This window comes from Alosa sapidissima, chromosome 2 (assembly GCF_018492685.1).
Source record: "Alosa sapidissima isolate fAloSap1 chromosome 2, fAloSap1.pri, whole genome shotgun sequence".
Taxonomy (NCBI): Eukaryota; Metazoa; Chordata; class Actinopteri; order Clupeiformes; family Clupeidae; genus Alosa; species Alosa sapidissima.
The window spans coordinates 13,895,986-13,919,721 of NC_055958.1; the positions used below are offsets into that span (position 1 = coordinate 13,895,986).

At 42.2% G+C, this 23,736-nt stretch overlaps 1 protein-coding gene across 1 annotated transcript; it reads right to left on the minus strand.

Moving 5' to 3' along the window:
- On the minus strand, positions 1-23,643 carry si:dkey-100n23.5 (cyclic AMP receptor-like protein A). The gene is made up of 13 exons (XM_042076344.1): positions 23,457-23,643; positions 21,897-21,949; positions 20,179-20,233; positions 19,391-19,447; positions 18,863-18,923; positions 8,920-9,007; positions 8,582-8,671; positions 8,075-8,113; positions 6,915-6,993; positions 5,537-5,584; positions 4,779-4,861; positions 1,444-1,585; positions 1-1,015 (listed from the first exon to the last, which is right to left on the minus strand). The coding sequence occupies exons 1-13, from the start codon at positions 23,538-23,540 to the stop codon at positions 851-853; spliced, it is 1,044 nt and encodes a 347-aa protein (XP_041932278.1). The 5' UTR covers positions 23,541-23,643; the 3' UTR covers positions 1-850.
- Positions 23,644-23,736: the final 93 nt, after the last annotated feature.

Genomic DNA, 23,736 nt, shown 5'->3' on the forward strand with positions numbered 1-23,736 from the left:
TGTGTTACCTAAACTTATATTTATGTTCATAGTTCAAAGTTACTTACAATGACAACAATAAACATTAATGCTAAAATTAAAATGTATAAATGATATTTCGAAATAGAGTCAACCAAATGTAACAGAAAATGTAAGTCATTTGAGGCTTTTTACAATCCATCACAAGAATTAAGAGCATTAGATAGCCTGTATCATTCTACCAACCAAAGACACATGCACACGCACACAATTAACACGGTCGGACAGGGTAAATGAATTTATTAATCCAGATGTTCCCTTTAAAACAATCATACAAAAATATAACAAACATTCTGTATATGTTCTCTTTAAATACAAATAGTCAGAAAACACAACTGTGTCATCACTGAACACAATGCAATTTTACAAAATAAACAAATGAGTGGTAGAAAAGTGTATAAAACATCAATATCACGTGTGTAAGGGGAAAAGAGAATATTAGTGCTACAAGTGAACATTGATGAAGAAAAGGTCACATCTCCATCTGCTGGTGGTAATACAGCTACAAGAGCCTCAATCTGAGACAATGGAGCACTTCTCCACCTCCATTTCAGCACAGAGAGCAGCTACGGAGAGCACAGAGGGCCAAACTCTCCTAGGGCCTGGAGGCCCACAGCAGCACCACTACCCTCCAGAACCACCCATGGATGCCAGGGACCATCTCGGCCTAACATACTGCTGTTCCCATGAAGCTTCTGGAGAAGAACACCATGATAAATAATCAGACGAATATGTGCATGTCAAACTCTCTCTTCCCTTCCTCTCTTTTTCTACAGTTTCCCACTCAGTCTCTCTCTCTCTGTCTCTCTGTCTCTCTCTGTCTCTCTCTCTCTCAGGGCCCTCTGTCCTTCAGGGCCATGTCAGGGCTGTAAAAGAGGATGTTGTTGTCTTCGTCATCCGAATCAGAGTTTGTGTCCAGGTCGTGTGTGTAGCGTACGTAGGCAGGGTGGTACTCGCCGATCCGTGTCTGGTCACACAGACGGGATGTCACTGCCAGCTGTGAAATGCCACACACACACAGACACACACACAAGTTAGTACAAAGAGTGTGTGTGTACTTGTTACCCTAGGGTTGAGTCGGTACATGTACAAGTGTTAGTGTGTGAGTGTCTCGAGTCGGACATTGTTCGGTATCACATGTAGTTTGCACGATCAGCAGAGCACTTTCATTCCATGAAGTCGTGCCGCAAGTAATCAGGAATTGTTAACAGTTGCAGTTGCGTTGCAGCAATGCTAATTTATTTAACATATTTTAAGTTATTTATTTTGACGATGCCCATATTAGGGGAGAAACCCCGGGCAACTAAATATTAAGACATTTTGTCCAGTCAAGTGTGTGTGCATGTGTTTGTGTGTTACCTCCTGGCCTTTAGTGTGTGTGTGTGTGTGTGTGTGTGTGTGTGTGAGCGTGCGTGTGTGTGCTACCTTCAGGCCTGTAGTGCTAAGCTGACTCCAGGCATCCAGGCTGAACACAAAGGAGTTGGCCAGACCATGCAGCGGCGCACTGAGCATGTGCAGTAGGGTCAGAGAAAACACTGGAGACGCTGGGTATATGGCATTATGGATCCTGCACACACGCACGCACGCACACACGCACGCACACACACAGGAGCGCACACACGCACGCACACACGCACGCACATACGCGCACGCACACACGTACGCACGCACACACATACCACACACACACACACACACACACACAGAGATGGGAGAAGCACATTTACACACACACACACACAAAAACAAATATGGGGTTGGATAGAACATTTGAAACCCAATATTTCCACTATAAAATTTCCACTCTGGACATAGAGTCCCCCCTCCCCCCACACACCAAAGCATCACCATATTCTTGTTTTCAAAAGATACCCATACATCCCCCAATCAGTAATGTCATTGTAAAGGTTGTTTTATTTAGTCTGTTTCTGAAGACTGAGTCATTCTAGAATATTCCCATTGCTGTTTTGAGAGACTTCCGTGCTGCTTTAGCTTTATGCCCAGGGTAATTCCCCTACTGGTGAGAAAAACCTCTCCCAAGACTGCAACATGGTTTCTTTTGATATTGTGTAAAATGTATCTCTATTCATTGTCCCTTCAATTCTGCAAGGTTTCCCAGTTCCCACGGTTGAGAAATATTCTCAAATGATGATGCCACCATCATATTTCACAATTGGGATGGTGTTTGTTTAGTCTTTGATGTCACCATCACATTTCACAATTGGGATGGTGTTGATGTCACCATCACATTTCACAGTTGGGATGGTGTTTGTTTAGTCTTTGATGTCACCATCACATTTCACTATTGGGATGGTGTTTGTTTAGTCTTTGTCAGTGTTAGACTTATATGCACGTGTAGGTACTTTGAGGATTGGCTCTATTTCAGTTTCATATGACCATAAAACATGTCCCCATATCTTACAGTTTTTTTTAACTGCTTACACACTAAATCTTTTCTTGTCACACAATTTTCTAAACATGTTTTCTAAACATCATAACCCCACACCAAATCTGCAAAACCATACACTAATTCTCAGTGTTTGACTCAGTTTTCAATTGACTAAAACACATTTTGCAAAACACCACACACAATTTTCTACCTAACACACAAAAATCTAACAGGAAGTAACTTGATTTCGTTTTTCAAACACAACCCATCAAAATGCCACACTACATCACCAGTGCTTCACTCTCTCTCTTCACATGTGTAAACACTCTACTTTACTGAACACCATCCAATCATTGCCTTAGTATAGGTCTATGAATAGATATACTGTCTATATAGGTATGGACCCTTTCAATCTGCTCCCAGAGGATTTCCGGTTGAACTATTCAGAACAAATGCAGATACTTTGAAAGGAAAATTACAGTAATCGGACTTACAGTAGCTTACGGTAATGTTCCACAAAAAGTTGACTTTATGTAAAATTTGTCTTTTTACTCTATTTTTGTTTGCCCAGTACAATTAGCTCAATACATTTTTCTGTGCCTCCAGAAATGCCTTAGGAACGCTTAGGATTGTTTGTTTCTGCAGTTGAAAGTGTCTATAGGCCTATGAATACATACTGTACACGACCCCCCCCCCCCCCCCCCCCACACACACACACACTTGTCTTTGGAAAAAGCAAAGCAATTCGATAGTATAGTCAGTCATTTCTGTCTTACAGTAGGCAAAATCAGTGTTTTCAAAACTCCATGTACATCTGGTGGTCATTGTATTCTGCTTTGCTTTTTTTCCTTGTTAGCTGTAAAATACTGTATTCGCATTTCTGTATACTGTATTTCACTGTGTATTTCAACTTCTCTTTGTTGATATCGTAACTTTCACTCTTGTATGGAAATACATATAGAAAGCCTAAGACAGAAGAGCTTTAGGTTTTGAGCAACAGTGTGTACATGATGTATCCAAAATGTCATATTATGACAAAAGTGTTTGCAATGTGAGGCGAATGTTTGATTTAAAGATGTGTTTATGACATTTTGAATGTTGTGTGTCATTTTGCTGGAGATTTGAGGCATTTTGCATTTTGTGTGAGCAATTGTTGGTTTTGTGTGTGGAGTTTTGAAAAATAGACACAGAGTTTTGAAAACGTGTGTAAACAGTTGTAAAAAACTGTAAGCAACGTCCATCAATGCTTTACTATGGATCTTTTAAATTCAGTTCAGTTCCTGCCATTGAACCATGTAGATCTTTTGGGGAATGGCTGGACTGTGGTCCCCTAGTTAAAATCTTCCTCGGACACTGGGTTTGAGACTCCATCTTGTCTATAAAGCATCTGAGTGGTGTGATGCAACTCCACCTTGCTTTGTGTGGGCCCAGTGCAGCTCACTTGGAATATTTTCCTGTAGTTTCAGAAATACATTCCTGTATTTTCCTGTAGTTTCAGAAATACATTCCTGTATTTTCCTGTAGTTTCAGGAATACATTCCTGTATTATTATAATTTCGATATCTGTCCCTTTAGTATTCATTTCTTCTGTTATTTTCACACCCTGGCAGATGACCCTGGGCCTGAGTGATTTTTATGTCTAACAAGAATTTGTTTTCTCTGATTATTAACTGGCAGAACCTAATTATAATCAGTAATGATCAAATAAGCGGCACCTCTGTACTATCTGTGAATAATTGGTCATCTGGAACTCAAAATCACTGGGGTTTGAATACTTAAGTAAATAGCATATCAACATACATATTTTTAATCTTAACAGAAAAAACAACAGAAATATTTTTGAAATCATAAAAAATATAAATGGTCACAATAATAATACTGATTGAGCAATTATGTTTCAGTATCTTTTTTAAAATGTGAAAATGGTGATGAATTACATTAGAATTTGTTACTGATCTGTGCATGTATGTACATGTCAAAATGTGTGATCTTTCTGACTTCCAAACAGGGCAAATTGTTCATTGTAAATGAGTGGAGCCTCAGTGATAAACTTCTGAGTTGTTAAATGTTGAGTGGACCTGTGTCTATGGTCTAGTCACGCTGGCATGTCAAAACCAGGACAAAACTAGCTCTGGGAAGCATAAATCAGTGGCAGAGACAACATGTTATTCAGTCAGACTCATACATACGGATGCACACTCACACCTAAAGACATGTAGAGGATACAATACAACCATACTGTATATGTATCCTACATTCTAAATGCTAGGAATTCAGTCTTAGATATTAATATGGACATGTAAACATAAACAGAGTCGGCGCAGAGGCGTTGCCGTGTGTTTGCTTATCTGTGGGGGTCAGTATTTCTCACCTGTTGATAAGTGGAAACAGAGACACTAAGAGATACACAAAGGGATACCACTTCAGAGGACCAATCTCCTCAGCTAGTGCCATCTAGAACAGGGGGAGAGAGAAAGAGAAAGAGAGAGGGGGGGAGCAAGAGAGGGAGAAAGAGGGGGGGAGAGGGAGAGATAGTGAGAGAAGGAGACAGAGAGATATGTAGCTTCAAACCTAGGTTTTGGTCCCTCATCTAACATGTCATGCTTAGGATGGCCTATGGGAGGCAGCAGGACCACACAAATAGACAGCTCAACCTCAACTCTCTCTTTCTCTCACACAAAACACAGCACCTCATAACCAACTCATGCACACATGCAACAGAATCAGAATCAGAATAAGCTTTATTAGCCAGGTTTGTGTAAACAAAGAAGGATAATCTTTGCTCTCAATCTACATACATACACACAAACTAACACAAACACAGGAACACACACTTGAACACACAAACAGACACTTTTGTGTTTCACCAAAACAGCTTTTGATGACACACACACACACACACACACACACACACACACACACACACACACACACACACACACACACACAGGAAGATGTATACAAAAGAAAAACAATTCACTTCCTATCTTAGGTCATAAAAGGTAATCAGCTAGACTCCTGTACATGACTAGTGCAGTAATATAATGCACAACAACAAGAGAACAGGGGAGATAGGGCTCACTACATAACACACGCACGCACGCATGCACACACACACACATCCCCTACCTTCCTGCGCTCACGCTCAGGGTTGAAAGTGCCAATCCAGGACTGCATCTGAAACACACGCACGCATGCACACAAACACACAAACAAACAAACACATTTTGTTTATGCTAGGATGAAACATCAGGAATCAATCACTGCAGTCTTAATCAGCTGTATTATGCATCATATATTGTCATTACTTTGTCTTCATGAAACTGTTAGTAGAGTGTGTGCATTGGGGCAGCCGTGGCCTACTGGTTAGTGCTTCGGACTTGTAACCGGAGGGTTGTCTGTTCGAACCCCGACCAGTAGGAACGACTGAAGTGCCCTTGAGCAAGGCACCTAATGCTGCCTCAATGCTCCCCGAGCGCTGCTGTTGTAGCAGGCAGCTCACTGCGCCGGGATTAGTGTGTGCTTCACCTCACTGTGTGTTCACTGTGTGCTGAGTGTGTTTCACTAATTCACAGATTGGGATAAATGCAGAGACCAAATTTCCCTCACGTGATCAAAAGAGTACATATATATACTTATATACTTATATGCATGTGTGCGTGCATACATGCTGAGAGAATGATGTTCATGTTATGAGAATGTTCCAGAAGGCAGCCTACAGCCTGCATGTCGGAGAATAGTGAACGACAGCAAGAAGAGAGTGACAGAGTGGCAGAGAGAAAGAGGAAGAGCTAAGAAAAGAGGAAGAGTCTATGTGTAAAAAAAAGGTGGATTCATCATTGCAACAATAAAGAGATGAAGCACTTTATGAACAATACTATGTATAACTTGTTAACTGCACATGTGCATATGTATCGGTGAATTCTATATCCCAGTAAGCACAGAATGTCTGATCATCATCTCTGCCGACATGTCAAAAACATATTATGCAATGTCACAAAATCAAGGTGGAACATTTCCTGTCCCTGTGTGTGTGTGTGTGTGTGTGTGTGTGTGTTGGGGAAAACAATGATGGGACATTAATTTTCTTTCAGTTATACCTACAACACATTATGAGCCTGTGTTTCGGTAACTACGGTAACTCCGGTATGACAGTATTAACAATAAGAAGGCTACACGGAAATGTCAGAGGATGAGGATCATGTTTACACAAATTAGACATGCATGCACACACACCCACACACACAAACACACACACACACACACGTGCACGCACATGCACTCACTCACACGCACACACACAAGCCCACCAAATTATGTTGCTTCATGAAAATTGACTGAAATGATTGTTTGACGGTGAAATGTTATGATGAATGGCTTCTCATAGTGAATCAGTGTACTATACTATTTTGGGTGATTAAATGACTCCGATTGGATGAGCTGAAGGGGAGAGGAATGAAGTAGGCTTCTGATTGGACCGATTAGGAGAGTGTGGAGTGTAACTCACCCTCTGATTGGCCACACAGATGATGCGGGCGTAGCAGCAGATCATGAGGAAGATGAGGCTGAAGAGTGGCACATACCATCTGCAGAACACACACACACACACACACACACACACACACACACACACACACAGACAGAATAGCATAAGGGAAAATGACCATTATACAGTATGATCACTAAAACAGCTTCTGATGTCACACACTCTCTCTCTCACACACACACACGCCTAAGCATTCATATCCATTATCTGTGTCAAACAAGGGTGCGCACACTCACAAAAACAGAGTGTTCTGCTGTTATCTGTGTGTATCACTCTTATCCCATACTTTACACACACACACACATACAAACACAAACCAAAAACACAGACACACGCACGCACGCACACACCAAAAACACAGACACATGACGTATATGCCTCATGTTCTGTCCACAGAGAGGTAATAATTAATACTATACAGCTGCTACTACCCTACGAGTACAACCACACACACACAAAAGAAGATGTATACAAAAACACTTCCTATCTTAGATCATAAAATGTAATCAGTTAGGCCCCTGTACACATCTAGTGCAGTAATATATAAGCACAACAACAGGAGAACAGGGCAGATAGGGCTCACTACACACACACACACACACACACACACACTCTCAGGGGAGAAAAAGGCAGATAGGGCTCACTACATAACACCATGGGCTTCTGCACTTTAGGATTGAAAACAACAACATGTACACCTGACTCCAGGTAACCTCTCTGATAGATAGAGAAGGAGGGAACACACACACACACAGGGCATTCCAAAGATAGCTAAGATTCTAGAGGGCTGCCGTGTCTCTGTAAACTATGACAGATGATGCAACACACACAGAGACCAGTTTCACTCAGCTCCCTCTTCCTGTCCCCTCCTCTCTCTCTCTCTCTCTCTCTGTGTGTGTGTGAGATGCTCGCTCTCTCTCTCTCTCTCTCTCAACCTGTCTAGAAACACCCCCCCCCCCCTTTTCCATCTGTTTCAAACATCCAAACATATACAGCACACTCCACTCTCACTAACATGACTACACTATGCATCTGGACACTCCAGTGTAGAGAGAGACACTCCTGGATGTGAGATACGGGCAACCCGGATGACCAGCTACATTAGAGACGGACATACTCACATGCCAAACCTCCACGCCACATGGCTATCTGTGATCCAGCTAGAGAGAGAGAGAGAGAGAGAGAGAGAGAGAGAGAGAGAGAGAGAGAGAGAAAGAGAGAGAGAGTGAGAGAGAGGGAGAGAGAGTGAGAGAGAGAGAGAGAGATGAAGACACAGAGAGAAGTTAAATGACAGACAGAGAGCCAGAGGAGAGAAGAGTTATGAGATAACAAAGCTGTGATGGTGACCATGATGAGGTTGGTTATGACAACAGAGCCAAAAACAAATATAATAATCAACACAATGACCATGATGAAGATGAAGATGATGATGATACAAATATAATAATCAACACAATGGCCATGATGAAGATGATGATGACGATGATGATACAGATATAATAATCAACACAATGACCATGATGAAGATGATGATGACGATGATGATACAGATATAATAATCAACCCAATGACCATGATGAAGATGATGATGATGATGACGGAGATGAAGAAACATAGCAGTGACTCACCACCAGGCTCCGGCTGGTCCATAGTAGCCTAGAAAGAGAGGGAGGCTGGCCATGACCATGGGCACCCCCCAGGCCAGCAGGTGGTACGGTCTGGACCAGCCACAGAGGAGAAACCACATCATCGGGGGTGGGGGGGGGGGGGGGGTACAGATGGTGTGAATGGTTCATAGAGAGGTTTCTATGGGTGTGCGCTTGTTGTTTTGTAAATTAACAACTAAGTGGTCTTTCCTGCTAACGTGTTATTGTGTGTGTGTGTGTGTGTGTGTGAGAGAGATCTGCTTTGAGTGTGACCGGAATACTGTGTCGTGTGTCGTGTGTGTGTGTGTGTGTGCTCTTACATCTCATAGTGTTCGGTCCTGATCTCCTGAACCAGGTTGAGATAGAGATTGATTGTGATGAGACAAACCCAGGCCAAGGCACACCAGTCTGAAACACACACACAAACAGCAATATTAAAGAAATGAGACACTCACACACACAGCAATATTACAAAAATGACACACACACACACACACCAGTTTGATATACACACCAACCAAACAGTAACATTTCAGAAACCTTACAGCAACCTCATAGAAACATTAAAGACTTCATATTCACACAGCAGTTATACAACAAACGTACACCAAATGTCATCACACCTATCTTTGAGGTCACACAACTACACAATTCCTTTCTTTATGTAAGTCATAATAGTCAAACACACAACTACACACAAAGCAGCCTTACAACAACATCCACCTCAGTCAAATCACTGTGACATAACCATAACTCACCTTCCCATCCACCACCATGCAGAAATGTACAAAATAAACACTACATCACATAGCCTGACAGCAACACCCAATCCATCAACTGATATGAAACGGAGGGAGGGTGTGTGTGTGTGTGTGTGTGTGTGTGTGTGTGTGTGTGTGTGTGACAGCACCACTCAATCACCTGTCAACGGATATGAAATGGAGGGAGGGAGGGTGTGTGTGTGTGTGTGTGTGTGTGTGTGTGTGAGTGAGTGAGAGCACCACCCAATCACCCATCAACGGATATGTAGGAATCACACACATCACACAGAGAGATATGTAGGAATCACACACACATCACACAGAGAGATATGTAGGAATCTAACACACACACACACACACACACAACACACAGAGAGATATGTAGGAATCACACACACACACACAACACACATCACACAGAGAGATATAGGAATCACACACACACACCACACAGAGAGATATGTACAGTAGGAATCACACACACACCACACATCACACAGAGAGATATGTAGGAATCTAACACACAACACACATCACACAGAGAGATATGTAGGAATCACACACACAACACACAGAGAGATATGTAGGAATCACACACACACCACACAACACACATCACACAGAGAGATATCTAGGAATCACACACACACCACACAACACACATCACACAGAGAGATATGTAGGAATCACACACACACACCACACATCACACAGAGAGATATGTAGGAATCACACACACATCACACAGAGAGATATGTAGGAATCACACACACATCACACAGAGAGATATGTAGGAATCACACACAGACAGAGCTTTACTGCTGAATCATACTTTGGCATTTACAGTTCTCATCACAGAGTTGAATCACACACTTTGGATTATTGTGTGTGTGGGTGTGTGTGTGTAGATTTCTAATCGGACCGGAAGAGAATGAGAATGCAGGACAAATACCATGTTGCCTAATCACTGCATAACTCACATCCCAAACAAAACAGACCTCCCACACTGTTGTGGTTAAACAATGAAGACACACACACACACACACACACACACGGCTTGGGGAGACCGGGTGTGGCGGGCTGGCCCAGGTGTGGGGGGCTGGCCCAGGTGAAAGGGTAACACGTGGCAGTGGACAGGGTACCTACTCTGTGTGAGGTGTCAATGCCTCTGACTCCTCCCTTCATTTCAGTGAATAACAAGAATCTAGCGGAAAAAAGGCAGCTTTTGTGCACAGACCAGACCACCCACACTCTTTTAAACCCACCACTTTGCTTTATTTGACGACTAGAACTGTACACACTGGCCCATTCAACAAACTTTGAGCAAAATATTACTTATTATTATATGGGAATATCATAGCCATTTTGAGAAATGAATATGCATAATCATGCCCTGAAGAATATGTGTGGAGTGTTTCTCAAACTATGGGCCGCGGACCGAGGTTACTGCCGGTCCGCGGAGCCCTGCTCTGCTCCTGCAGCAGTCAAAGTCTGTGCCTCTGTCACACGTCCCCGACCCCTTGCCTTAACTTGTGTCAACATTCTAGAATTTTAAGCATTCCCGCCCGCATGAGCATTGTTCTCTGTCGGTCAGTTCATTCGCACGTACGAGACGAGAGTGGTCCAGTGTTTTTTACAGTCTGCCAGTTGGCCTAGTAAGCATGGCATGCTCAAAGCAAGCAAGTCTTGACTCTTTTTTTTGGGAAGAGGCCAGCATCTAACGATGCAGATTCAACCAATGTGTCAGAGGCAAAAAAACATCGCACATTCACACGAAATTACGACCCCACATACATTATAGTTTTTTTCAGTCGCTAACAAGCGTTTGTCTAACCAGTTGTCACATTTTCAAAACTCTAAACACAATTAGCACAGCATCAGTCTTTTGTGGCCATACCATTCACACATTTCATGTCGTTTTCACACAATATGCAGTCAGTGAACACATTTCCACAATGCTTACATTTTCTCAACAGACAAGCTATACCTCCCAACAAAACTATAGATTGTTTTTGTAGTATTTACGAATGTTAACACACAACATCCCACAATAGCAAACACAATATTAACACTGTATTCCTTAGATACACTATAAAAACCTCTGCTTCTGCTACCAAATGGTTTTATCCTAGGTGCATCGCCTTGGATAATATCAGATGCGATGTTGATGAAAACATGTGGCCTAACCCTGAAGATCGCAGAGATTAGATACAGTAATTGGTAACGCTTTAGAATAACATGTGCTTATTATGTATTAACAGTGCATAATAAGCAGTTAACAATTCATTACTAACAGTTAGTTAACTGTTGTTATCCTTTAATAACATTAACTAACGGTTAACATGCAGCTTTTTAAGTTACTTACAAGCATATTTGTTAACAGTTAACATGCAGCTTGTAAGTGTTAACAAGCTGCTTGTTAATGGTGTATAAGACAAAGAGGTGGATAACTAATACGCTTATAAGACCTTTCTTACCTATTTGTAGTACATTTTGCAGCCCCCCAATCTAAAGCGAGGACCATGTAGCCTATTCTACAAGCCCAACCTTCTATCTCTATATATCTACTGCATCTATCTAGTTTGTTTAAGCTGTGAGAAATGCACCTTCAAAATTGCTGCAGCGAGCAGGAATTGAACCCCGGTCTCCTGTGGCAAAGAGTGAAGTGCTACTGACTGAGCCACGTTCCTGTCTTTGAATGTAATGATCATCTTGATTCTATATTCTGTTAATGTTCTAGATCATACCATTATACCTTTTACAAATATGTTTCTGATAAAAAAAAAAAAGTGGCGTTTCATTTCCATAATCTTTGTTCAGTGAACAGTCAGTTTGTCAGCAGTCTAAAGATATTATCAGAGGGGGTTAATCAAGGATCTTTGATATTATGCCAGCTTTGTTTATAGTTTGGTTACATAGCAACCGAGAGTTAAAGACGACAAGTGGGTGCGTTCAATGTCGCAAACATAGGCGAATGTTCGCGATCGATTTGAAACCTTTGCCTTGAACAGAGGCGAACATTTGTGGTCTGTTGCTGCATCAATGTCAATGGGAGACTTGTGGAATTTTACCAAAAATTGGTCATTATGTCTTTCTGGATTTGTTGAGGGTTTTTGGGGAAAATTTGTAAACAAAATAACTTAATATCAGACCATGCTACTGTCAGTTACTGTCCAGTTGCTAGCGAATTAGCTAGCCGCCTATCTAAGGTAACATTTTAAATGGAGAAGTGTAATTTCTTTAAAATGACAACTAGATGAACAACATTACTGACATTAGTTAAAGTGGATAGTTTATACTCAAGTGAACTTGCAACAGTATATTAAGTTTAAGCAAAGCTCCTCAACTGCTAGTCACTTGTCAGCGCATAGCTGTGAACATCAATACTGTTACAGTAAAGTAGCCTAGTTTAGCTCAGTTAGTAGCAAATCACTCCAGGACTCAGGAGACCAGGGTTCAATTCCTGCTCACTGCAGCAATTTTGAAGGTGCATTTCGCACAGCTAAACCAAGCTAGACAGATAGATGCAGTAGAGATAGAAGGTTGGGCTTGTGGAGCTATAGGCTACATGGTCCTCGCTTTAGATTGGGGGGCTGCAAAATTTACTACAAATAAATAAGAAAGGTCTTATAAGCGTATTAGTTATCCACCTCTTTGTCTTATACAACATTAACAAGCATTAACAAGCTGCTTGTTAACACTTACAAGCTGCATGTTAGCTGTTAACAAATATGCTTGTAAGTCACTTAAAAGGCTGCTTATTAACACTTACAAGCGGCATGTTAACCGTTAGTTAATGTTATTAAAGGATAACAACAGTTAACTAACTGTTAGTAATAAATTGTTAACTGCTTATTATGCACTGTTAATACCTAATAAGCACATGTTATTCTAAAGCGTTACCCAGTAATTTTGTGTTTTTTTTTAGTTCCCCCCCTTTTTATCTGGGCTTTTTGCTGTTGTTTTTTGTTCAGAATGCTCTTGTGTGTTCCATGGATATTTTGTTCACTGTAAGCAAAACTGTAGAACTTTTTCTGTTCTATCATACTGTAAAAAGTATTTCTACTGTACCTCCTGTAGTAAACAGTAAAGGGAAAAAAACTGATTTGCTTTTTACTGGAATGCTTTTAAATGTGAACATTACATGTGGACATAGAACTGTATTTTGGGCACCAGCACATGGCGTAAAACTCTTTTTCACCCGCGGAAAGTTTAATTTGGTATTTTGCACGTTTATTTTTTAAACATTGCGCCCAGGGGTGTGGCAATTAACAACCTAGGGAGGGACCCGGCGCGTTGTCTAAAAATCCCTATCATACACCACCTAAACCTGAACAGAAGTCACTGGCGAGTTGTTCATATGCTATTTTAAGAGCGCATGTCAACAGTCATATTGGCAGGTGCACGTACCATCCTTCTATCATTCATGAACGCACACCAGCGCACGTCCATGCAAAGCATTACAAATTGCACGATTACAATGGGGAGCATAATTAGAATAAAGATATTACGAAATACTGTACATCTCATAATGAGTAGTTATTCACCATCATCTGCAAATTGGTAATGATGGTTAAAAGTGATTAGGGGAGAGGAAGAGACACGTATGGAGCACAGCTGAAGACGCACTGTCACGAGATATAAGCAACTCCTCTGCAGGATAAATGTTGTTTTATTCAGTCATTTGAGCAATATTAGGGTAAGTGTTGCTTTTTCCAACCTATGTTTTCGGTGGTAACCCATTGTCAGTCAATAGTGAAAGTAACTGCATATAACTGTCTTGTCGTTGACTGACTCCTTGGTGAAGTTAGTTTCACTTTGCCAATGAGTTTAAATAATAGACGAGTGCAAATGCGTGAAGGTGTCAGATGTCATTCTTATTGGTTTAAAATGATGTTACGCCCCAAACACACCCATATGACTGATTAAAAAACCTAGGAACACCTTGTTGCGCCATGCGCTCCACGTTTGATAACGAAACCCCTCCCAATGTGAACTGGACATCCTACTAAATTTTAATAGACTTTTGACGAGTGACGATGCACTTTAGAATGTCATGATAGGGCCCATACAGTTCCCAACCAAGAAATTTAGTGTAAAAACTGTGGATAGAGCATGTTTTGCATGCAAATACCTGTAAAACTAAAACATAAAAGTCTATGCAGTTTTTGTAATGTCAACAATCGCCAGTATTTTGAAACCTGGTGTACTTTGATTGACTGCATGTACCTTGTGAAGTGAAAACAAGTGTTATTCTTTGACAGAATAATTTCATTTTGAGTCAGATTTCTAGTGTTTTGGTAAAGTTTGTGTGTGCAGAGAAAGATGTGTTCTGTTTTGAAATGAAGAGTTAGTATATATTTAACAAAATGTGTTTTTGAGAAGAAAATTATCCATTTGACCAATTGTGTTTTGTAGGTGTGAGTCTGTGTTAAGAGTTTAGAAAAAGTATCTGAAATATGGGTACGCGCTTGTTAGCGATTGAAAAAAACTGTAAATTCAGTTTTATTTCCAGCGACAATTCCCCTCCAAAGCCAATCTGTTTCATTTGCCAAACAATGCTATGTAACGAGGCTATGAAACCATCCAAATTTCGCCGACACTTAGAAACAAAACATGCACATTTAAAAGACAAATCAGAGGATTTCTTTAAAAGACAAAGAGATGAATTGGCCAACCAAACTAAAGTACTGAAAAAGAATTTCACAGACAACAAAAAATTAGCAAAGGCATCATACATACTTTCACACCACATCTCAAAATGTCAGGCACCGTTCACAATGGGGGAAAGGCTATGCCTTCCGTAGTCAGTGCTTGTTCCGAGGTGTTGGGTCCAGCTGCTGCAGCAAAGGTAAGGGAGATCCCGTTGTCAAATGACACAGTCTGTCGTCGTGTTGCTGAAATGGCAGCAGACATTGAAGCCCAAATCCTTGAGAGGGCAAAGACATCTGACTGGTTTGCTATTCAGTTAGACGGGAGCACTGACGTATCCAACTCGGCCATGTTTCTGGTCTACATCAGGTATGCTCATGAAGGCCGGTTTTATGAGGATGTCTTGTGCTGCAAACGGGGTAAAGTGGTGAGCAGAGTGTATGAGCTCGCTGAAAAACGAAATCGAGGTGTTCTTGACCAATAAAAAGTCCACTCTTGCCGAACACCTGCGAAATCAGTCCTGGGTCATAAAATTAGCGTACCTCACTGACATTCTGGACCATTTTAACTTATTGAACCTGTCGAACCATGGCAGAGTGTGTGACATCTTTCAGGCCAATGACAAAATCATGGCCTTCAAAAAGAAGCTCGCTGTCTGGGCCGATAGGGTCAATAGGGGGGTTTATGACATGTTCAGCTGTGTGTCATCTCTTGTTGATGTGGGTGTGTGTCTGGGGCAGGTGTCAGCAGTTATCGTTCAGCACCTTACCAAAACACTGGATCACTTTGAGCAATACTTCCCCGCAAAATCCCATCTCTCGGAAAAGCAATGGATACTAGATCCATTTGCCAATCCAGAGATGAGCGATCTGCCACCAGTGATCCAGGATGAACTTTTGGAGTTCTCCTGCGATGCTGGTTTACAGTCCCGATTTGGCTGGCTTTCACTGTCCGAATTGTGGCGGTCATGCTCCAATGAATATCCCCGTCTTGTTGAGATGGCAATGAAAACATTGTTGCCTTTCCATTCAACATATCTGTGTGAGACAGCTTTTCTCACTTGACGGCAACAAAGACCAAATACAGAAACAGGCTGAACTCCGAAAACACCCTTAGAGTGGTCTTGTCATCATGTCTCCCTCGCTTCGACCTGCTAGTGGCGCGAAAGCAGGCACATCCGGCTCATTAGAATTTTTCTTTTAGATTTTTGCCGCTAAACCCTTGTGTTGTAGTTGTTTTAGTCAAAATAAAATAATTTTAAAAGGCAATAAAAAAAAGCATAACATTTAAAAAAAAAAAAAAAAAATCTGTGGGAAATAAGTTCATAGGTTGGCCTATTTGGCCATGATTTCAAATTCAGCCAATATTTCCCTGTTACAAGTTTCTTTATATAATTATTCTTATATAGGCATGATGATAATAATAACAATAATAATATTAACATTAATAATGATAATAGTAATACTAGTAAAAATAATAGTAGGCCTAACAATAATAATAATAATGATAATAATAATAATAATAATAATATTAATGATGATAACACTATACATCGGCTTATAAATAATAATGACTAATAACACTATATGTATATCTATACCTATCAAGTTTCTTTATAGACGTATTCTTATTAATAATAATAACAATAATAATAATAGTAGTAATGATAACACTATACATAGGCTTATAAATAATAATTATTATTATAAATAATAATAACTAATAACACTATAATGTATTTCTTTATATAGGCCTACCTATCTATCTATCTATCTATCTATCTATACACACATGATATATATATGTGTGTGTGTGTGTGTGAGTTTTGGGAGGGGTGGCGTAGGCCGCAGGGCCTTGCAACCCCAAACCCAGACATAACTGGGCCCCAGAACAAAAAAGTTTGAGAAAGGCTACAGTGGGCACAGCTATGCGCTAGCACACACACAGTGGGTATAGCTATGCGCTAACACACACACAGTGTAGCACACACACAGAGGGCATAGCTATGTGCTAACACACACACAGTGTAGCACACACACAGTGTAGCACACATACAGTGGGCATAGCTATGCGCTAGCACACATACAGTGTAGCACACATACAGTGTAGCACAGCTATGCGCTAGCACACATATAGTGGGCGCAGGTACGACTGGGGAACCATGGGCTAAACAGTTGTACACAGGTAAGATTAGAGAGCTATGGGCTAGACAGGTGTACACAGGTAAGATTAGAGAGCTATGGGCTAGACAGTTGTACACAGGTAAGATTAGAGAGCTATGGGCTAGACAGGTGTACACAGGTAAGATTGGGAAACTGTAGACTCAACAGGTGTGCCCAGGTAAGGCTGGCTGGCTGGCTGGAATGCCAGTCTTGACAGGTGTGTTTGGGTGAGGCGTACTGATGTAGCAGGAAGGTGTGTCAAACACACACACTCTGGGTTTCACACTACAACCTGGGAACAGAGTGCTCCCAAAACAGTGTCGCTAAGTGTGTGTGTGTGTGTGTGTGTGTGTGTGTGTGTGTGTGTGTGTGTGTAAACTCCTCCAATCAATTTAAGCAGAAAAGCCTAACAGAGCTGAGCTGCTCATCAAACTAAACAGGACATATAACAGACTGACTCTACACTGGTCTCCTCTGAGCTGAACTCTCCCCACTGTGGACAACAGTAACATCTCTCTCTATGCTAGTAGGATTCTGTGCTCAGAGTTAGAACTATGCAAGCACAGCAGGTATTCTACAGTAAAGGCTCAGAACCAGCGTACTGTGTAGGTGGTGTAAACGTTTGAATGGGAGTGCAAACAGGCCTGGGTTACATACAGGTTATGTAAGGGGTAATGGTAATGGGTGGAAACAGTGGTATAAGTAGGATAATGGACTTCACAGCGTTCGGTTATCAGAAATGAAGGCACGTTGAAGTCCATTATCCTGCTTATACCACTGTTGCCACTTGCGTTGTGTTCATTTGCTGTTATAATTTCAAGGTTTTAGATGCTAAAACTGTCTTGTTTGTAGAACTACTTCTTTCCGACACTTATCAACTAATTTCTTAACTTGCAGAGCAAACTACCGTTTCTAGTTCTTTATGGATGGTTGTTAGTTCCATCAGTTCCATCCAGTTGTTAGTTCCATCTCTCTCATTGTCAAGCGACAAGCGCAGTAGGCATTTAACTTTGCCTACTGCCATATAACTAAGCTAAAAGTCACCACAGTTTTATGCTACAATGTTGCTACATTCTGAATGTCTGTCAGAACGCTATTGTATAGCTCTAATGCAACGTGACAGTTCATTCAAACTTCATAACAAGTTCGGCAAATTAATATAATAGTGTGAAACTAACTGAAGCTACTTCATAGGTGTGCAATTAACAAATAATTGACGTTCTAAACATTGCATCACAATTGCATACATTACTATTAGTGACCTTTTGTCTGTCAGCAGCTGAGCTTTCATTCCAGTGCAGATGATAACGCAACATCATCTACTCAGTCTCACACACACACACACACACAGGCACACACACACCCTTTCAGGTGAAATGTTGCATAAGGAAATGTTGCATAAGGGATATAGCAGTCGCCTTATGTCATGGGAACAGAGTGCTGGTCTGTCCACCTGCCATCAATCACACACATAGAGACCCATACCTATGCATGCATGCACACACTTAGCAACCACAATCACAACACCCTCCTCACACACAAACAAACACACTGTTCTGCAGAAGATGTTTTTGTGTGTGTGTGTGTGTGTGTGTGTGTGTGTGTGTGTGTGTGTGTGTGTGTGTATGTGTGTGTGCGTGCGTGCGTGCGTGCGTGCGTGCGTGCGTGCATCAGTGATGGTGACTTACCAAAGTATGTGAGCCACCAGGCTTGAAAGTTACAAAGGGAACCTACAGGATGAGACTCGCCCTACGGAGAGAGAGAGAGAGAGAGAGAGAGAGAGATGAGTGAGGAAAGGAGGAAAAAACAAAACACCAGATAATTCCAGAACGAAATTGGTTATCGGTGTGTACAGGTTGGGAGCACATGGCAGTGTGTACAGGTTGGGAGCACATGGCAGTGTGTACAGGTTGGGAGCACATGGCAGTGTGTACAGGTTGGGAGCACATGGCAGTGTGTACAGGTTGGGAGCACATGGCAGTGTGTACAGGTTGGGAGCACATGGCAGTGTGTGTCTGTCTGGGGGGGGGGGGGGCAATACAACCCAGGCCAATACAGTGCAAATGCGGAAGTGTTTCTGCCCTGCTGGTGTGTGTCTGTGTGTGTGTGTGTGGTGGTGGTGGTGGGGGGGGGTGGTGGTGGTGGGGGGGGGGGGGGGGTGGTATATTGTATGTGTGTGCATATTCATGCGTGTGTATGTGCTGTGTGAAACTCACCATGACGTAGGCAACACTGTCAAAGAAGGCCGCCACCGTCAGGCTCACCACCATCTTCTGCAGAGACACAAACACAGAGGGAGTGAGCACAACAGCCCACCCAACCATACTGAGATCAGACGCCACACACACAACCATACTGAGATCAGACGCCATACACACAACCATACTGAGATCAGACGCCACACACACCCATACTGAGATCAGACGCCATACTGAGATCAGACGCCACACACACGTTGGCTCACTCAAGGACGCACACACCTTGATGTGTGTTCCCACTAACTTTGTGAGGGCTTAGGGCTGCCCCTCTGTAACATGGTGAAGTGCATGAGGGCTTCCTCACTGACTTTCTGAGCACTTTTCGTAAGTGGACATTTATGCAGACTTTACTCAAGGGATTTCCCAACAATTCATAGCATTGTGACAATTAACTGTATATATAAGGGTCTCAAACTCACTTATCAACGGATGTCAGGAGAATGAGATTTAGCTGTTGATAAACACAAATGCCCACATGCACATACACCACCGTGTACACACACATACACAGACACACAAACTGAAAATACACACAAACACGCTCGATGGTGTTTTAAGCCCCCAACATCGTCTTCCAGGCAGCGCCGGCACCTTCACCTTAAAGGCACCTAATCCTAACCCTAACCGTAGCGCCTTCCAGGCAGCGCTGTCTTGAAGACAATGTTTGGGGCTTAAGACACCAAGAAACCACAAACACACAAATAAATGTGCACACACAATCACATGCGCGCACACACACACCTTACCTGCGCCAAGGAGTTGTATCTGCGTAGCAGCCATATGACAAACAGCATGAATAGGCTACAGAGACAAACCAAGCAGAGAAATTATATTAATAATTTCCCACAACGCACTACAATTCCCACAGTGCACTATTAACACTGACAGGCAGAGATATCTGACTTGACATTCAGCCCAAATCCTTTCTGCTTCTAACTAATGGGGCCCCTTGTGCTGATCCAGTTCACTCATATTCTACAGCAGTGGTTTTCAGCTAGTGGTCCAGTTGACTCATATTCTACAGCAGTGGTTTCAGCTACATTTATCACTTTTATCCAAAGCGACAGCAATAGAAAAACAGTTGAACTACAGTGCAGCCAGTGGTCCATGGCATACTAATGGTCTGTGAAGGTAGTGTTGGTGGGCCCTGAGTATGCATTAAGAAATTACTGTGTGTCAGTAGGGGGGGGGGCGGTTAGTTAGGTTAGGGAAGACCCACCCCCAAACCCCACCCCTACCCCAATCAGCAAGACACCCTGCAGCAGTAAGTCAAAATATTCACGATTGTTGAAGGATTGTTGTTGCCACATAGAAGCATTGCATAGAAGACGTCTGGCTAAATTGCTATTAAATCCGCTTAGCATCGTGACCATGCTGCGCAAATTTGTTCAAAACTGCTGCATTGAAGTTAACTCTGCTAAGATCTTATAACAACATAGTAGGCTACATTGAAGAGACTAAACTAAGTTAAGTTATGCAATCAAGCAGTATCTCAAAGCTAACGTTAGAATACTGTTTGGATGTCGAATTTAGCATGCTTAGCCTACTTACAGCTGCTTGTCAATTTCGTTGAATGGCTCATTTTATTGACTCTGACACTGAATGTTTGCAAAATCCCGATGTAAATGGAAAAGTGTTTTCCAAAATTCAAAAGTGCTTGTCCCAAGGAGAAGTACGAACCTTTATTTTAACTATGTAGAAAACGTTATGAATTGCATCCACACATCAGCAGTCAGCTACCGCCACAAATTGAATCCAATTATGTGGGAAACACTGAATGCTAGTTTACTAGTTTTGTTTACTCATGGCAACAGTTGATATGGACGGAAAACTCGTGCTTTTAGCCTTCTCCCCTCTGAACGGTAAAGTGACACGCCCACTCCGGTTTGCAGGAAAAAACATAGACTGTATATATAGAACTATATATACAGTCTATGGAAAAAACAACTATTTTTTGCTTCAAGCTCCGAACCAAAGTGCCACGTTCCAAACCGTGTTTTGTTTGGTCAAAATGCTTCGACCGGTTCAAATATTGGTTCGCGAGGGGAAACGGAGCCGGTTTTCTGTTGGTGGAAAAGACCCATTTGTGGCCCTGAGCAGCCTACACACACACAAACACACACACACACAGACACACACACACAAACACACACACACACACAAGCATGTTACCAGGTACCACCCTTCATATTTGCCCTCCTTCCTCATAAATAACTACAAGAGAAAGAAGACCAGCAGACCAAGGTCATGACCTCTTAACATATGAGTCATATGTCAGAACTCCTCTACAGAAGACCAAGGTCATGACCTCTTAACATACGAGTCATATGTCAGAAAACCTCTACAGAAGACCAAGGTCATGACCTCTTAACATACGAGTCATATGTCAGAAAACCTCTACAGAAGACCAAGGTCATGACCTCTTAACTAAGCACTAGCCTGCATAGAGCAACAGGGTACTTACCAGCCAATCAGTGAGAAGGTCCCTGTGGCTCTCTTAACTGTCAGGATTACATCCTGCAAACACACAACCATAATTAGAAGAAAAGTGTGTGTGTGTGTGTGTGTGTGTGTGTGTGTGTGTGTGTAAAAAGGTATAGCTGCAAGTGCTTGCGTAAACTTGTGGGCGCGCGTGCGTGTGTAGCTGGACGGCTTAGGTCACATAGACAAGATGCCAGCACACACACAGACACACAAGCACACTTTCTGTAGTTCTGTATATAGACATATAGGAGGAATAGATCTGCTTGCTAATTGTACACATCACTTGATCTGATATTCCATTGAGGAACCATCATGTCAGCAACCATAATGTCAGGCTGTGCGTGTAATGTGTGGTCATCTTAAACTCATGCATTCGACTGTAATGAGTGCTTCAGGAACAATTCTCAGGCATCCGACTAAGACTGTAATTATGAGTGCTTCAGGAAAAATGTTCAGCTACTTCCTCTTACAGGGGATGGTGCAATATGTTATTTCCGCAAAGAACTAACCTGAATGTGCCGACACAACGCAGTCCACCCAAATAAGAATCTGCACATGTGAGAGTGTGCACAGCAGGGCAGGGGAAGGGGAGATACTAGCCTACACCAAAGGCTATCTGACATGTGTGTGTTTCAAGGACGATGTCTCTCAGGGGCATAGCACAAGATCCTGGGCCCCTGCATAGGCAGTCCTGATGGCCCCCATGTTCCTCAACCCAGGTAAAATATATTCCAGACTTTGCAAGGGCCCCCTCTCCCCTTGGGCTCCTATAATCATTAGTGGTTTCACGCCCAGTCCGACATCCTTGATGTATCTAGGGAATAGAAGGGCGGACAGTGGGACAAGACGCTGCCCTGTCCCGGTCGCCCTTCCTAAACTGAAATAGGTATCCTACGCTTCAATTCAACAATACCACAAACAACAGATAGACAACCGGTTTGGGGTAGGCCTGACCTACAGCCTTGTGTTTCAAACAAAACAAGTCGCTTTATCAAAAACGTAGTGGCTCGGCTCACTAGGCCTATCTGTCGCGTCAAAGTGCCTGCCTGCCTGTCGGGGCCCCGGGTCGGGATGATGGGTGGGAGTGAGGGCACGGGTTAAGAAATGTCGCTCAGCCACATTCCTTTGCTGTCAATAAATCTCTAAAAGGTTAACGTGATGTAAATAGATCTTTCCTCTAATGTCACGGATTTGCAAGCTCACTAATTATTATGAAGGGGCCCCTTGGTTTAATTCAGGTCTGTCAAATGTGTTAAAGTTCGCCTGGGTTCACTCCATGGCTATCCTCGCTTGAGACCGCAAAAACATGGCCAAGACGTACTGCCTATCGAGTCAATTCACCTGTAAAGTAAAACCGAGACCTGGATTTTCCGTCAGTAAAAGCTATGTGGTGATAGCATAACGTTGAAACCAAGATTACTTCTCTGCACCTCCATCATCGGGGAGCTTCGCTGGTTAGCTATGTTGTAGCTAACTGTTAACTTAGGTTGACAGCACGCAGCCTGCGAGGCACAAGCACTTTTTATAATGACCTACTTACACAGTGGTAGTCGTCAGGGTCTGTGGTGAAGAAAGTGCAGCGAGTGCTAACATTACTGGGCAAAGTGGAGCTTTCATGTTCCATATTTACTTCTAACTTTGCTACAACTGGTGTCTTTGTGTTTACACCATTCTTTCATCATGCGGAATCACATGCTAGGCTGACTCGCAACTACAGTGTCTGAAAAGGAACAAAAAGTACTGAAACGCATAATGCATGGTACTCTGGGCTCTAGCCTATAGGGGGGAAAACTGAAGTTGATATAATTCTCAATTTATGT

What these genes read in the sequence shown, in the direction of transcription:
- si:dkey-100n23.5 (XM_042076344.1), bottom strand. Translation starts at nt 23,540, where the DNA reads ATGGAACATGAAAGCTCCACTTTGCCCAGTAATGTTAGCACTCGCTGC. An exon ending in ACCCTGACGACTACCACTGT is followed by an intron (nt 21,950 to 23,456) that starts GTAAGTAGGTCA and finishes GTGTGTTTGCAG; the next exon opens with GATGTAATCCTGACAGTTAA. An exon ending in TTAGCACTACAGGCCTGAAG is followed by an intron (nt 1,016 to 1,443) that starts GTAGCACACACA and finishes GGCATTTCACAG; the next exon opens with CTGGCAGTGACATCCCGTCT.